The following is a 16,177-nucleotide window of genomic DNA, read 5'->3' as shown; positions in this document are numbered from 1 at the left end:
GTTATTTAATTCTGCTCTGGTCTTCATTATTTCTTTCCTTCTACTCCATCTGAGCTTTGTTTGTTGTTGTTCCTCTAGTTCTTGTAGATGTAGGGTTAGGTTGTTTATCTGAAAATTTTTTGTCTATGTTAGATAGGCCTGTATCACTATGCACTTCCCTCTCAGGACTGCCTTTGCTGTGTCCCATAGGTTTTGGACTGTTTTGTGGTCATTTTCATTTGTTTTTAGAAACTTTTCAATTTTTTCTTTTATCTCATCATTAACTCATTCATTGTTTAATAGTATGCTATTCAGTCTCCATGAATTTGAATGTTTTTGAGTTTTTTGTTTGAGGTTGGTTTCTAGTTTCAATCATTCTTGGTCTGAGAATATGCTTGATATGATTTCAGTTTCCTCGAATTTGTTGAGCCTTGTTTTGTGTTCTGCCATGTGGTCTATCTTCAGTGTTCCATGTGCTTTTGAAAATAATGTATATTTTGCTTCCTTGGGCTGACAGGTTCTATATATGTCAGTTAAGTCCATTTGACCTAGAGTGTCATTTGGTGCTATAATATCCTTGTTGATTCTTTGTTTAAAAGATCTATCCATTTTTCATAATGGGGTATTAAAATCCCCTACTATAAATGTGTTGCTGTCTGTCTTTCTTGAAGTCCTCCAAGATTTTCCTTATATATTTGGGTCCTCCTATGTTGGGTACATGTATGTTTACAATGGTTATATCTTCCTCATGGATTCTTCCCTTGAGTTTTATGAAGTGTCCTTCTCTGTCTTTTGTTATGGCTTTCATTTTGAAACCTATATTGTCAGATATAAGCATTGCTACCCCAGTTTTTTTTTCATGTGCATTTGCTTGGAATATTTGTTTCCACCCCTTCACTTTCAGTCTGTATAGGTCTTTTGTTTCAAGGTGGGTGGTGTCTTGGAGACGGCATGCATATATGTGGGTTGTGTTTTCTTGTCTGTTCAGCTACCCTGTGTCTTTTGATTGGAGCATTTAATCCATTTACATTTAAGGTTATTATTGATAGGTACTTGTTCACTGCCGTTTTCCCCTTTGTTCCTTGTTCCTCTCTTTGTCTTCATCGTCCTAACACAGTACCTTTAGCATGTTTTGTAGTGCTGGTTTGACAGAGGTATGTTCTTTTAGCCTTCTCATGTCTGGGAAACTGATGCGGACACCGGCCTGCAGTGCCTACGGTGTCATGGATGAGATATGAGACAAATTCACAAAGACTCCCGAGTCCTGTGGAGGAAAAGGAATGGCACAGCTACTCCCTCAAGGGGAGAGCTCCTGACCCTTGCCTAGACAGGCTTTTATTGGGTTTAATTTGCATGGGAATACAAGTACAGCTCATTAATCATTGTCAGGCAGTACGGATCAAATAGTAGATAGCATACAAAGAACTATTAGGGCTTCTTCTGAATCAGGGTCTATCAGCTAAAAGGCTACAAAACTTTGGGAAACAAACTCATTTCCTGCTTGGGCCTTTATCATCTAACTAAGAGCATTCGTAGCAAAGCAGGCTTCACAGAATTTTACATACACTTTCTCAGGCCTGATCACCCAGGAAATGTGCCCTTTCCAGCACAGGGGTGCACTGTCTTCCAAGGAATTAGGAGAAATGAGGACTCCGGCTTTGTCAAAGCCAAGGGGTGGGGGTCCATCACCCCCTTTCTCCATATCCCCCCAAGTCCTTCCCTGGGGTCCCCACGTGATCATGCCTGTCTTAGATTGTTCCCCACTTGGGGAATGTTACCCATCATTGGCTAACTGATCAGGCATTGGGGGCCAGTTATGGAAAAAGCAGAAACAGCGCTCCTGCCAGGGAGATAAGCTTTGTCTCTTTAGCGGCTTATGGTCCGAAGGTTGCTCACTCAGCATTAGCCATGGGGGGTTTACAGCTCCTGAAACCGGACAGGGTAGTTTCCAACAGGAAACTCCTTATTTTACTTTCCATTTTAAATGGCAGCCTTGATGGGTAGAGTAGTCTTGGTTGCAGACCTTTGCTTTTCATTACTTGGAATGTTTCATTCTCTTCTGGCTTGTAATGTTTCTGTTGAGAAGTCATCTGCTAGTCTTGTCAGAGCTCCTTGTGTGTTAGTCTGTTTCTTTCTTGCTCCCTTCAAGATTCTCTCTTTGTCTTTGAATTTTGCTGTTTTAACTGATGTGGCTTGGAGTGGGGCATCTTTGCATTCATCTTGGTTGGGACCCTCTGTGCTCCTGAATTTGCATGACTTTTTCTCTTATAAAGTTAGGAAAGTTTCTTTCATTACTTTTTCAAGCAGGTTTTCTATCCCTTGCTTCTCTTTTTCTGTTTCTGATATCCCTATTATACAGATATTATTAAGTTTCATGTTGTCCTGCAGTATCCTTAACCCCTCTTCATTCTTTTTGTGTGTTTTTGCATTTGTTGCTATCTGGGAATTTTTTTCTACCTTGTCATCCAGCTTGCTGATTCAATCCTGTGCTTCATCTAACTTGCTTTTAATTCCTTCTACTATGTTCTTTATTTCAGATAATTTATTTTTCATTTCTTCCTGGCTCTTATTAACAGTTTCTGTGTCCTTTTTCATTCTGGTGTACTTCACAGTAAGTTCCTTGTAGCTCCCCTGGAGTTGTTTGTAGTTCTCACTGAGCTCCCTGAGCATCCTTGTAACCATTATTTTGAACTCCGTGTCTGAGTTTCCTCACCTCAGTTATGTTTAGCAGTCTTTTGGGAGATTCCTCCTTTCCTTTCTACTTGGGGGGGGGGTGTTTCTTTGTCTCTCCATTTTACTCGACTCTTATTGTTTATACATACTAGATTGATTTGCTTTGACTGCCTGTCTTAATGGCTTAACCCTCTGTGGTAGGAGACCTGTGTAGCTCAGTTGTGCAGTCTCCTCGATCTCCTGAGCTGATGTTCTTGCTCTGCCCTTTATTTCGTTTATGTGGACTTGCTGGTTGTAATTAGGTTTTGGTTGTTGTCAGATCATTCTTTGGTGGGTCCTTCACTCCAGCTGTCTGCCTGAGAGTCACTCTGCCCACCACATCTTGTATGCTGTGTGCAGGTGCTGCCAAAACAATGCCAAACAGCCCAGGAAACAAACCACACTCACAAGAATAACTCCTACCCAAAACCACACTATCAACAACAAATGAGCAACATCAATAATGGTGTAAAGAGATTAAGACTATTGTAAGAAAGGAAAAATGAATATAAGATGACTAACTGAAAGAAAAGTGATTTTGTGAGAGCAGAGGGGAGAGCAGTAAGAGTAGGGATTGTAGAAAGACAAAGAGAAAGGAAATAAAATTTGCATCATAAATAGAAAAGTGAGGAGGAAAGCTAGAATGGAGTAAGAGAAGGGATATATATAATTTTAGGTTTAAACCAAAAAAATTTGTTTGTGTGTAGAGAGAGATAAACAACAAATATATATAAAATAAAAGGAACATAATTGGACAAAAAATCCACCACCAGAATATCAACTACAAAGGAACTAAGATTTATATGGGTGGAATGGGAATAAGAGCAGGGGGGAAAGAAAGAAAACCTTCAGAAATGTCTAGAGTAAGGAGAAGTTATTTTGGGAGGATAGAGGGAGAAGGAATACTAAGAGTAAGGAATGAAAACCAGGCTAAGAAAGGAAAAATTAACATTTAAAGCAAAACCAAAAATAAAACCAAGCAGGAGGAAGGCAAAATGGAGTAGGAGATGGGAATGGTAAAATTTGAGATTTGAAATACAAACATAATAACTATTTGGAAATAAGATTGAAGTACTACAACAACAACCACCTACCCACAACCAATAAGCAAAGATCAATGAAGGTGGAGAAAAGGTAAGGAAAGGTATTGTAAGAACAGGAAAAAGAGTATGAGATGACCAATGACAATCACAAATGTTTTTGAGAGTTTGGAGGAGGGAGAAATAGTAAGACTGTGAAATAGAAACAAGTCATAGCAAGAGAGAAAATAGAATTGAAAACAAAAGTAAAAGAAGGAAGGAAGAAGGGAAAACGAAGTAAAAGAAGGGAAGAGCAAAATACAAGATTTGAAATAAAATATAATATAAAACCTGGTGACATATTAGACCCAAACTTGAAGGATAAGAAGTGAATGTGAAAAAGCTATGCAGGAGAGAAGATAGCACCTTGTTACCCGGTCTCTACTCTCTCTGTTCTTCTGAGTTTAGTAGATCGGGACCCAGGGTATTATATAGCTCACGGTATCTGTCAAAGGGCCCTTTCAGAGCCTTTTCTTCTTTCCCCTGTGGAAATGTACCCAGCATGAGAATCCTGAGCCTGAACTTGCTGCTCTGCCAAGCCTGTAATCCCACAGGTGGGTTGGACTCACCTGTCTGTGAGTGGATCTGGCTTGCTGCAGGAAATCTCAGGCATTCAGCTCCTACCCTCCAGTCCTAAGCCTGCTGCTCTCTCACAGGAGGTTTGGCCCGAATTCTTCACTCTTGAACAGTCCTCTGCTTACACGACATGTTATGTTGGGTCCTACCTTTCCTGCAGTGTACTAAGTCCTTCTGAGTTTTTGCTTAGCACATCTACTGCACCCATGTACACAGGCATGTGAGCCCCAGGTCCCTGTTGAGTTTCTGTGAGGTCCCTATCCTGTAGCACCAGTCCCTGGGGGACCTATTCTCCATGCATTTCCCCTCCCCCAAAATCACAGGTTGTCTCATGGTCAGAGCTTGCTACCACCTTCCACAGCCTTGGACAGTTTTAGATAAGTTTCTCTCTGGATATTTCTCAGATGGCATTGGGAAGAACCTCGCAGCTATACTGTAACACCAGGTGGTGGTGGAGTACTGACCCCACTCCATCCAGAGATCTTCAGCCTTGGGCAGATCTACTCCCATGACACTATTTCTGGAGCCCATGGCTCCTGAGCCACTCCACAGCCACCCCAACTCTGTGTGGCCAGAAGTGCTGGGCTGGGCAACCATGGAGGCTCCACTTAGAAAGCCTGGGCCACTGACTTCCAGGTGCCCTGCAGGCAGGCTGGTTCTTGCCCTCCCCATGCTCTTGTCCATGTACGCACTCAGTCACAGATGCTCTCACTCACTCTCTGCTCTGTGTTTTGACTGCAAGTTGGGTACAGGTCTGTGAGCAAGTGGACCGAGCTGCCAGCTACTCTGTCACCATCTTGGATTTCCTCAAATAGGTTTTCAAGTTCTTGTTCTCTCTCTCTTCTTTCTGCAGTCCCATGATGTATATGTTAGTACACTTGAAGTTGTCCTAGGGGCTTCTTATACTGTTCTTATTTGAGGGGCTTTTTTTTTTTCTTTTTGCTGTTCTGACTGGGTGTTTTCCGCTTCCTTATCTGCCAAATTGCTGATTTGATCCTCTGCTTTGTCTAACTCTAGTCAATTCACTGTAATGTATTCTTCATTTCAGATATTGTAGTGTTCACTTCTTACTGGTTCTCTTTTAGGTTTTCTATCCCCATTTTTATGTTTCCTATCTCTTTGTTGAAGTTCTCACTGATATCTGCATGCATCCTTATAAGCAGTGTTTTGAACTCTGCATCTATGTCTGTCTCCATTTTGTTAAGATCTTTTTCTGGAGTTTTGTTCTGTTTTATTTGGGACATGTTTCTGTATCCTCATTTTGGCTGCCTTCCTGTGTTTGTTTCTGTGTATTAGATAGAGATCCTACATTCCCTGTCTTGGTAGAGTTGCCGTATATACTAAGTGTTCTATAGGGTCCAGTGGCTCGGACTCTGCTCAAGCTCGGCACTGCATCCGCCATGTGGGTTGTGTGTACCCTTCTGTTGTAGTTGAGCCTTGATTGCTATTAGTACATCAGTTTGAGGTATTCACCCCCAGGCCAGTCAGCTGCAAGGACTCGTCACAACCATTGTGGGGGACCTGCTATGCAGGGGCAAACCATACACAGCAAGGCTGGCATCCATGGGTCTCTGGTGCCTGCTGAATTTCCCCTTTTAGTGTGTCAGTTGTAGTGGTGGTTGGGTGATGCTTTGACATGTTCTGAAGCTATATTCATTAGGTGCCCTGACTGGGTGGTTTGGCTATAGCACAAAGTGAACTGCAGGTGAATGCTACTTGACCTGGGTTTGGAGGTGCCCAGGAGAGGCCAAGCTGCTAACCAAGGCCAGTTGCCACTAATACTGAGCCTAGGGCCCTGTGGGGGCCTATAGCAAAAGCTATAGGGCTTACTGAGGCCAGATGATGCTTGTTTTAGGAAAGTTTGCAACCTGAGCCAAGACAGGCTGTTTGTATGGAGAAGCCACTGGAAACAGATTGGGTGGGCCCACAAGGTGGGTGGGACCAGGGTCTCAGGCAATCTCTAGAGTAGGGCAAACAGTGTGAGCCAGATTGATGAAGACTCAAATATGGCACCCACCACCTGGCTCTCTGGGGAAGAGGGCTCAGCAAAGGAATGACGGACTCTGTTAACACTTCTGTCTGGGAGAAAGCTGTCCTTCCAGCCCTCATTGGACAATTCCATCCCTCCCCATATGTCCCTGGGGCCTTATTGAGCTGCTGTGAGTCAGTAGGTCCCTATGTGGGCCCCTTAAAAGGAATGCCTGGAATCCCTAGCCAGGTAGCTCAGTTGGTGAGAGTGTCATCCTGACACATCAGGGTTGAGGGTTTGATCTCCAATCAGGACACATACAAGAATCAACCAGTGAATGTACAAATAAGTAGAACAACAAATCTCTCTCTCTCTCTCTCTCTCTCTCTCTCCCCCTCCCTCTCTCACTGTCATACTCTCACCCCCACTTCCTTCTATTTGCTCTTCTATTTGCCTTCTATAAAGTAAATAAATAAATAAAATTTTTAAAAAGGAATGTCTGTGACTTCAGAAGCCCTCCATCTTACTCACCCACTGGCTTTCATAGGCATAAGTTAATAGGGACTTCTCTTCCTGGTACCAAAACACAGGTCTGGAGGCCTGGTTTGGGGCTCAGACTCCTCACTCCTCAAGGTACTCCTCCACACCCCAGATAATCTCTCCTGATTTTTAACTGCTCCATGTGGGTATGGGATCAGCCTATTCTATGTCTCTCCCCCTCATACCAGTCTGGACCTGGCTTCTTCTGTATATCTTCAGTTACAGGATTTTTGTTAGGCTGGACTTTAGGAAGTTCTGAATGATGGTTATTCCATAGAGCAATTGTCATTTTGATGTGGTTGTGGAAGGAGCTAAATATAGCATTTACCCAAACTACCATCTTGATCAGAAGCTGAATTGTGTACTTTAAATGGGTAAATTATATCATGTATGAATTATATGTTAATAAAGCTGTCTTTTTACATTTTAATTGTGGAAATTAATGGATTATGTTTGGCATTTTAGTTGAAGATTCTTTCTCCTTGGTAACTTAAACCTAACAATAGCAAAATGAATGTACCATTTTGCCATCCTTATAGTTGTAATTGATTTAGGCAAGAATTCATTACAAATGGTAAAACATTGGGGTGAAAGCTTGTTGTAAATCAGGATATTTACAGTCTCAAAATATATCCAAACAGATTATAAAGAGGAAAAAATGAAACAAATGTTAGTAGTTGACAGATCTAGGTGAAACAGGAGAGTTTATTAAATTTTTTGTAACTTTTCTGTAAGTTGGAATATTTTTTTAATCTATTGATTTTAGGTGAAGTGTCACCAATATTGGCCAGAACCCGCAGGAAGTTTATCCTATGGATGCTACCAAGTCACTTGCCACTCAGAGGAAGGAAACACTGCATGTATCTTCAGGAAGATGACACTATTTAACCAAGAGGTAGGAAGGCAAGACATCCATCTGTTTATTAGACTTGTTATGTTCAGGATGAAGGCTTTGAAAGCTGAAAATGTTTTTAGTCTGAGTTCTTGCTACTAGAAAATATTTTAAGTGACTGAACTATTTGCTTCATTGGGATGCTTTGGAATCTCATGAAGTATATTTCCTTTGTATAATAAATGCATTTCCAGTTTCTATAGTTAAATATGAGTGGTCAGTGCAAAGAGAATCTAGTAGATCAATACTATACTTTTAAAACTATGTATGCTCATAAAAATTACACCAGGGATGTTTTTGGTTAGAAAGATTTTTTTCTCCAAACAATATCAATAAAGTATTTTAGTACATCTGTGGAAATGGAAAGAGCAATTAATTGTAAGTTATCAAGTTATTTGATAACTGGGCAATACAATTAATTTTTCAGAATCCTGTAACTGTGTAAAATGAATTAAATAGCCCTCTTTAAAAGAGTAGAGAAGAGAAATTTCAGTCTCCTCAGTAGTAAGAGGGAAAGATCATAGGCAGAACCCTCCCATAGAAGATAGATTATAGTTTTCTAATTGCTAATCTGCTTAACTGCCACCTGAGTGGCTTCCAAATCCAGACCCAGAAATGGATGCTCATTAATGAATGATGGCTTAGTAACCCAGTAGGAAGATTTGTGTGGAGGGTCGCATGCTGTCAGTCATGTTAGTCTGCTAGAGACAGTGCACGCACTTTTATTGCCTTCAACTAGATACTCCCATGCCACTCAACCTGAGGTTTTGAAGGGGCTGTAAGAAGAAAGAAGCAATTGCTAGAGAAGTGCAAACAACACAAACTGTGAAGACTCAGGCCTATCCTATGGAATGTTTAATCCTTTGGAAATAAGAACTCCATTCTTCTCCCATCCACTTACCCCCTGAGTATGACCAAGACAGAGCCTTACCCAAAGGGAAGGAGCTAGGAGTTGTGCTAATTTATATTAAAGGAATCTGGCATTGAATAAAGCTAAACTTAGAAGAAATTAAAAATTAAATAGTTTCAAAATCTTATGGGCTAGAGATTCCATCAGAATGAATTTAGTGTTGAGAGACATGTACTGTATAGCTCATGGTCTAATGCAACAAGGCAAGCCAATAAGGTATTTCTTTGTTTTCTCAAGTAAGTATAACAGATAGGATGTATATGCTTACATAAAATATATTTATATCTTCAGCATAGTCTCTTTATTATACTCCACCTATAAATTATCCACAGCAGTTTTATATACTGTAGTGGCTTTTCTTTGCAAACCCTGAATACCTCAGAACTGTGCTAAGACACAAATTAGTTTCTAAAGTGAGACACAAATATAATTGGGAAAATTAATTTGCTATCATGTACACATAAATACATATGTACTTGGAAATACAGACAAATACTATATCAAAACTGATTAAAATATGATTATACATTACCCATATTCATAGGTTATTGATACCATTAAATTATTTTGATAGTCAAAATCAAAGGTGCCTTTGGTCAAAGGTGCCTATATTAGATGCCTTTAATTCATTTTATACAATTACAGAATTCTGAAAAATTAGTTATTAAATTATACTGAGGTATCTTTAGGAATTCTTCTTTTATTCATCCCTTTTAATTGTTTTGTTATTGTTGACATTATTACAGATGTTCCCATATTCCCCCAACTTCCCACCTAACCCTCACCCCCTTCCCTCTGGCCATCACGGTACTTATCTGTGTCTGTGTTATGCATATATGTTCTTTGGCTAATTGTAGGTCCATTTTTTAATTACCTCTTGCTTTCATGATCTTTTATGGAAATGTCCGGTAATATAAATGACAATAACCAGATTTCTTAGTGTTGAATGAGTATGGCTACTGATCATCGATCATAAGATTCCAAACAGCTGATTGGGAAATTTGTAAGTTCTCTCACAGAATCCTTTCTACACCTTTTGAGGTGTAGATGTTGTTTCATTTTCAGCTGAAGAAAGTGAGGCTCTGAAGTATTAAATACCTTCTCTGACAAGAGTTAAGATGTATAAATTCAAAATCTTTTCCTTATATCAACTTCTGGCTCCCCCCAAATAATTAAGGCCTGATTTGACTTTTGTGTTTTTATGATCTTCAGTTTTTAATCCACATTTATTTTGAGATTTTATTTTCCTGGTTTTCACAATTTCATTTGGTTTTTAAGATTAGCCCAACTTTGTTCATAAAAAATATTTTTTACTTTAACCATATTTGTTCATCCACCACTTGTTTAATTTTCTTTAAACTTGTTTTTGCGTTTACTTGATTATCATTTTAAAAAATACTTTACAAATATAGAAACGATCCAAGTAGTATATACCTGAAAGGATACGATTGTTTCTTTTCTGTTATTATTCTGTTACACAACTATTTCTATAAAACGGTTTCTTCCTTTTTAGTTGAATTTTCGGTTTTATTGAGTACATGCATTACTTTGGGGGAAGATAATGGGAGTAGTTTCTTTTCTTTCCTTCTAAAATTAAAATGGCATGAACATTTATTTGTATTTTAATAATTCCTAAATCAAGGTGCATAATTTTGCATTTACATGTAGAAAAATGAGAGTCGTCAACTCACTCAGATCCAGTACATAGCCTGGCCTGACCATGGGGTCCCTGATGATTCAAGTGACTTTCTGGACTTCGTTTGTCATATACGAAATAAGAGGGCTGGCAAGGAAGAGCCTATTGTTGTTCATTGCAGGTATTCTATTTTCTGTCTTTTATGATTGAATAGCTGACGTTTTTTAAAGGGAATATGTATTTTGTCCTTAAGCTGTGATTGCCAAAACTGTTTTAATTAGAGACAACTCAAAGCTATGCTCTGAAGGTAGAAGGCACAGGGTATGTTCCAGTATGATTGGCAGAAAGATTATCATAAGAAGTGAAAACAGTACTTTATTGCACTGATTGTTAGAAGTTTGTCTTTTTCATAGTTAATATATCTGCAGTTGGAATTTGTCTTACAATGGATAGTATTTTAGACTTGATGAAATACAATAATGTAGGCAGGAGCTGCAACCTAAGGTTTAGATTTCTACCTCCCAGCAAGGTACTCCTTCCTGGCCTGTGGTCCATCACAGGATAAGCTACTTTCAGGAGCTCCAGGTAAGTAATGATAAGCTACCCTTCCTTCCTTTCAGACTCATGCCCTCTTCTATTCTTACAGGGTCAGGTATAGTGACTCTAGCCTTCAGTGCTACCAACCAAGAGATTAGGAGACAAAGTATATTCTCCCTGTTCTGGCCACCTCTATTATTAAGTGATTATTCAAAGGATGTATTAAAGTATCTCTTTATGTTTAAACCTCCCAACAGTTATTAACAGCAGACTTTCAAATCATCAAAAACAGATTATAGACCAAATATTTGAAAGGCAAAATGGCAAGAATGGTGAACACATATGATTCAATACTTTAATTTTCTGCAAAAGTCCACAGAAGTTTGATGGAATAGTATCAGTGACACCTTGCCCCATATTTGTCTTCTTTAGTGCTGGGATTGGAAGAACTGGGGTTCTTATTACTATGGAAACAGCCATGTGTCTCATTGAATGCAATCAACCAGTTTATCCACTAGACATTGTCAGAACAATGAGAGATCAACGAGCCATGATGATCCAAACACCTGTAAGTACTGTACTTCATGTATACGTGTGTATTCTCAATATGATGATTCTTGTTGTCAATGTATATTTATAGCTTTTTAATATATGCAAGGAGCTAATAACCCCTAACACAGAGGTTTGTCAGCTTTTTAATATATGCAAGGAGCTAATAACCCCTAACACAGAGGTTTAGCCTGTGAGCTAAATCTGGCCTGTCACTTGTTTTTGTAAATAGTCTTATTGGAATATAGCCATGCTCATTTGTTTACATAATATTTATGGCTGCTTTCACACTATGTAGTCTTTTACAGAAAATGTTTGTCAACACCACTCTAGCATATTAATTCTTGAGTGCTTAAACAGTCACAGAAAGAACTTGCCCCGTATTACTTAGTCAAGTGGAACTCTGAGAATGATAGTATCCCTGAACTGAAGACTCTTGATAGACCTGCTTTCAGTGAAATAGCTGTAGTGAAATGCCTTTCTTTTTTACATAAGAACTTTAATTGTAACAACAACAAAAACCATAGAAATTAAGCTACTAACATTATATTTTACACTGACCCTGAATAATGCTCCAAGATCACCAGAGGAATCATGGAACGTTAAGATAACCTGTTATAGTAAGCCATTGTGAAATGTTAGCATTGTTGGTGTCATTACAGTTACTGAGGTGAATTGACCTCTATGACTTAATAAATACCTGTCTTTTTTTTTAGCTTTAAATTATGAAAAATTTCAAGCAAAAAAGTAGACAATATAATGAACACTATATTGAGTCCTCAGACCCACAGCATTTGCCATATTGTTTCATATGAATGAAATCATATAATTAATTTCATGTGATCTTTTGCCATTGGCTTTGTTCAATTAGCATAATATTTAAAGGTTTATCCATTCTGTGTCCTTTGTCAGTACTTCATTCATTCCTTTTTTTGGCATGAAGAATTTGGAATGAAGAATATTTCATTGCATGAATATACCACATTAAATTTTTTATACATTCATCATCTGTTGATAGACATTTGGATTGTTCCCTCTTTTTGTCTGTTATGAATAATGGTGCTATAAACATTCGTGTATGTTTTTGTGTCAACGTGTTTTCATTTCCCTTTTGTATATATCTAGAAGTTGAATTGCTGGGTCATATGGTAACTTTGTTTGTTTAAACTTTTGAGGAACTTTCAAACTGTTCCCCACCATTTGCAGTCCCATTGGTAGTATATGAGTGTTTCATTTTCCTCCACATATCATCAGCACTTCTGATTGTCTGTATTTTTTTATTTTAGCCATTTTACTGACTATAAAGTGATCATCTCATTGTGGTTTTGATTTGCATTTCCCTGATGATTAATGATACCATGAATATTCTTATGTGCTTATTGTCTATTTATTCATATATCTTCTTTGGCAAACTATCTGTTCAAATCTTATGCCCATTCTCAACTTTTTTTTTCTTTTTCATTTTGATGTTGAGTTGTAAGAGTTCTTTATATTTTCTGTTCCAGCCCGTGTGGCTCAGTTGGTTGGGGTGTCATCCCTTAGACCAAAGGGTCTCAGGTTCAAGTCTTAGTCAGGACCCCAGTTGCAGCTTTTTGATCTCAGTAAGGGTGCATATGAGAAGGCAACCAATCAATGTTCCTCATTCACATTAATGTTGTTCTCACTCTATCTCTCCTCCTCTCTCACCCTCCCCCAACCCCTTCTCTCTCTTTAAAAGCAATGAAAAAATGTTCTCAGTTGAGGATTTTTTTAAAAGAGTTCTTTATATTTTCAGAATACAAATCTCAAATGTTTTCTTCCATGCTATTTTTCACTTTCTTGATTATGTCATTTAAAGCACCAAGGTTTTTAATTTTGATACAAGGCAGTTTTTTTAATCACATACATGTTTAGTGTCATATTTAAGAAATCATTGCCTAACTAAGGGTCACAAAGATTTATTCTTCTTATTTTCTTCCAAGAGTTTTATAGCTTAGCTCTGACATATAGGTGTCTGATCCATTGCAAGTCAATTTTTGCATACGGATTGAAGTAGGATTCTAGGTTTTATTCTTTTGTATATGCATATTCGGTTGTCCTAGCCCCATTTTTTGAAAAGATTATTCTTTTCCCATTAGTTGTCTCTGGGTCCCTTGTCAAAAATCAGTTGCTACAGATATAAGGGTTTTGTGTTTTTTTTTGTGGGATTAATTTAATGGAAACTGACAAGCTTATTTTGATGTAAGTTTCACATATTTTACCACATAAGAATAAGGAACTTTTCTTATGTGGACAAATGATAACACAAGCAAATTTGAAAGAGAAGTGACAGACTGTAACATGCCTGACAGATATGAGATTAAAATTCAGAATATGCAGAGAATCCTACAAATAATATAAGAATAAAACAAATCACTGAATTGAAAAATGTACAAATAATATTAACAAAAAAATTAATAAAGATTAAACAATTTGAAAACATCTTCAACTTCAATGTTATCAATAAAATTCAAGTTGAATGAACAGGTGATAATTGAATGATGACATAATTGACAAATTTATAAATGATTGATCTCCTGAGGTAATAGCAAGGATGTGGGAATAAGAGCACTCAAGTACATTCCAACTTTCTTTTTTTTTTTTTATAAGAGTTTCTTTCTGGACTTTCAACCCCATTCCACTGATTCATATGTGTAATCTAATGCTAGTACCTCACTGTCTTGACTACTGTAGCTTTGTAATAAAACTAGAAATCAGGTTGTGAATATCCCAACTCCTTTTGTTTAAGACTGTTTTGGCCATTATAGGTCCCTTGCATTTCCAAATGAATTTTAGAATTAGTTTTATCTTTTCTGCAACCTCCCTCCCCACAAAAACCAGGAAAGAGATTACATTAAATCTGTAGCTCATCTTGGGGAGTGTTGCCATCTTAATGATTTTCCATCTTCCAAGTCATGAACACAAAATGTCTTTCCATTTTTAAATGTGTTTTAATTTAAATTTCTTTCAATTATGTTTTACAGTTTTCAGTGTGTAAGCCTTGCACTGCTGTTTAATTTATTCTTATGCATTTTAGTCTCCTTGGTGTTATTGTAAGTGAAATTGTTTTCTTTTTTCATTTTAGGGACTATTAATTGCTTGAGTATAGAAATAAAATTGACTTTGTATATTGGTCATGTATTCCGCAACCCTGCTAAAATCATTTATTAACTCTAATAGTTTGTTGTGTGTGAGTGGATTCTTTAGGATTCTCTATGTGCAAGATCATGTCATCTTCAAGTAGAGATAGTTTGCTTCTTTCTTCCTTTCCAATTAAGGTGCCTTTGTTTTCTACTTATCTTATTTTTTCTTTTTTTCCCCTTGTTTTAAACCTCTGGTACATATTAAATAAAGTGTTAAATAAGATATTTCTAACCTTAGAAAGACAGTTTTCAGTTTTTCATCACTAAGTGTCATGTTAGCCATGGGTTTTTTAGTAAATGCTCTTTCTCAAGCTGAGGAAGTTTCCTGGATTACAAGTCTGTTGAATGTTTTCATCTTGAAAAGGTACTCAGTTTTCTCAAGTGCTTTTTCTGTGTCTATTGAGAAGATCATGTGGCTTTTGCCTTTTATTCTATTAATATATTACATTGATTTTTTGGATATTAAACTAACCTTGAATTTCTGGGATAAATCTTGGAGATGAGGTATAATTCTTTTAATATGTTGCTTCATTTGATTTGCTAGCATTTTCTGCAGGTTTTTGTATCTATATTCATACATATTGAATTTTTTATTTATAATTATAGTAAAATACACAACACAAAACCTACCACCTTAACAGTTTTTAAGATTACCATTCAGTAGTGTTAAGTATAATCACACTGTTATGTAACAAGTCTCTAGAACTTTTTCATCTTGCAAAACTAAAATCTACCCCTTAGACAACAACACTTTATTTCCTTTTCCTCCCAGTCCCTGGCACCCACCATTGTACTTTCTGTTTTTATGAATTTGACTACTCTAGATATTTCATATAAGTGGAATTATACATCTTTTTGTGATTGGCTTATGTCACTTAGCATAATATTCTTGAGGTTCATCCATGTTCTAACATGTGTCAGAATTTCATTTAAGTCTAAAAAATACTTCACTGTGTATGTATAGACCATATTTTGTTTATCTTTGCATCTGTCAATGTATATTTCTATTATTTTCAGCTTTTGATTATTATGAATAATGCTGCTATGCACATGGATATATAAATACTTCTTTGAGAATCTGCTTTCTCAATTTTTTGTCTTGGATATATGTCCAGAAGTCAAATCACTGGATAATATCAGACATATAATGAGTTTTGGTTTTGTTTTTACATTGTATATAAAGTCACAATTGTCCCACATTTTGATTGGCTTATATGTCTCCTAAATCTTTTAATCTATTGCTTCCTCCTACATCTTTTTTCTTGTTACTTGCAATTTACTTGATGAACAAACCAGGTCGTTAGTGCTACATAATTGTCCACAGTCTGAATTTTACTTGACTGCATTCCCAAGGTGGTAGTCTCTATTTTCTAGAAGTGGTAAATTGGATCAGTAGGTCTGAGCAGCCTAAGTGTTTTTATGTTCTTTGTATAACCAGCACATGTCTGGTTGTCTTTTCATTGTGATATTAGCAGATTTGAGTGAGCAGTGTCTGCATCATTAATTCATTGGGCTTTTGAAATGATGATATTCTATCATTCTTTTATTTATTTACTAGCTAGAATACTTCTTTAAAGAGGAACTTTTCATCTGCTACTTGGTTAACCTGTGGTACAGCCTGTATGGAAAAGGCAAAA

General features: G+C 37.3%; 1 protein-coding gene across 3 annotated transcripts in view; it reads left to right on the top strand.

Moving 5' to 3' along the window:
- The window catches only part of PTPN4 (protein tyrosine phosphatase non-receptor type 4), a 310,447-nt gene that overhangs the window by 284,134 nt on the left and 10,136 nt on the right, over positions 1–16,177 (top strand). For all 3 annotated transcript variants that reach the window (XM_053666547.1, XM_037146314.2, XM_037146329.2), the window contains 3 exons: positions 7,622–7,750; positions 10,326–10,474; positions 11,263–11,398. In XM_053666547.1, the coding sequence (XP_053522522.1) occupies positions 7,622–7,750; positions 10,326–10,474; positions 11,263–11,398 (414 nt within the window). The remainder of the gene's footprint in view (positions 1–7,621; positions 7,751–10,325; positions 10,475–11,262; positions 11,399–16,177) is intronic.

Source organism: Artibeus jamaicensis, unplaced genomic scaffold (genome assembly GCF_021234435.1).
Source record: "Artibeus jamaicensis isolate MK-2021 breed Jamaican fruit bat unplaced genomic scaffold, CSHL_Jam_final contig_463, whole genome shotgun sequence".
NCBI lineage: Eukaryota > Metazoa > Chordata > Mammalia > Chiroptera > Phyllostomidae > Artibeus > Artibeus jamaicensis.
Note: the sequence above shows the minus strand (reverse complement) of the source record. Positions and strands in the feature narration are given on the sequence as shown.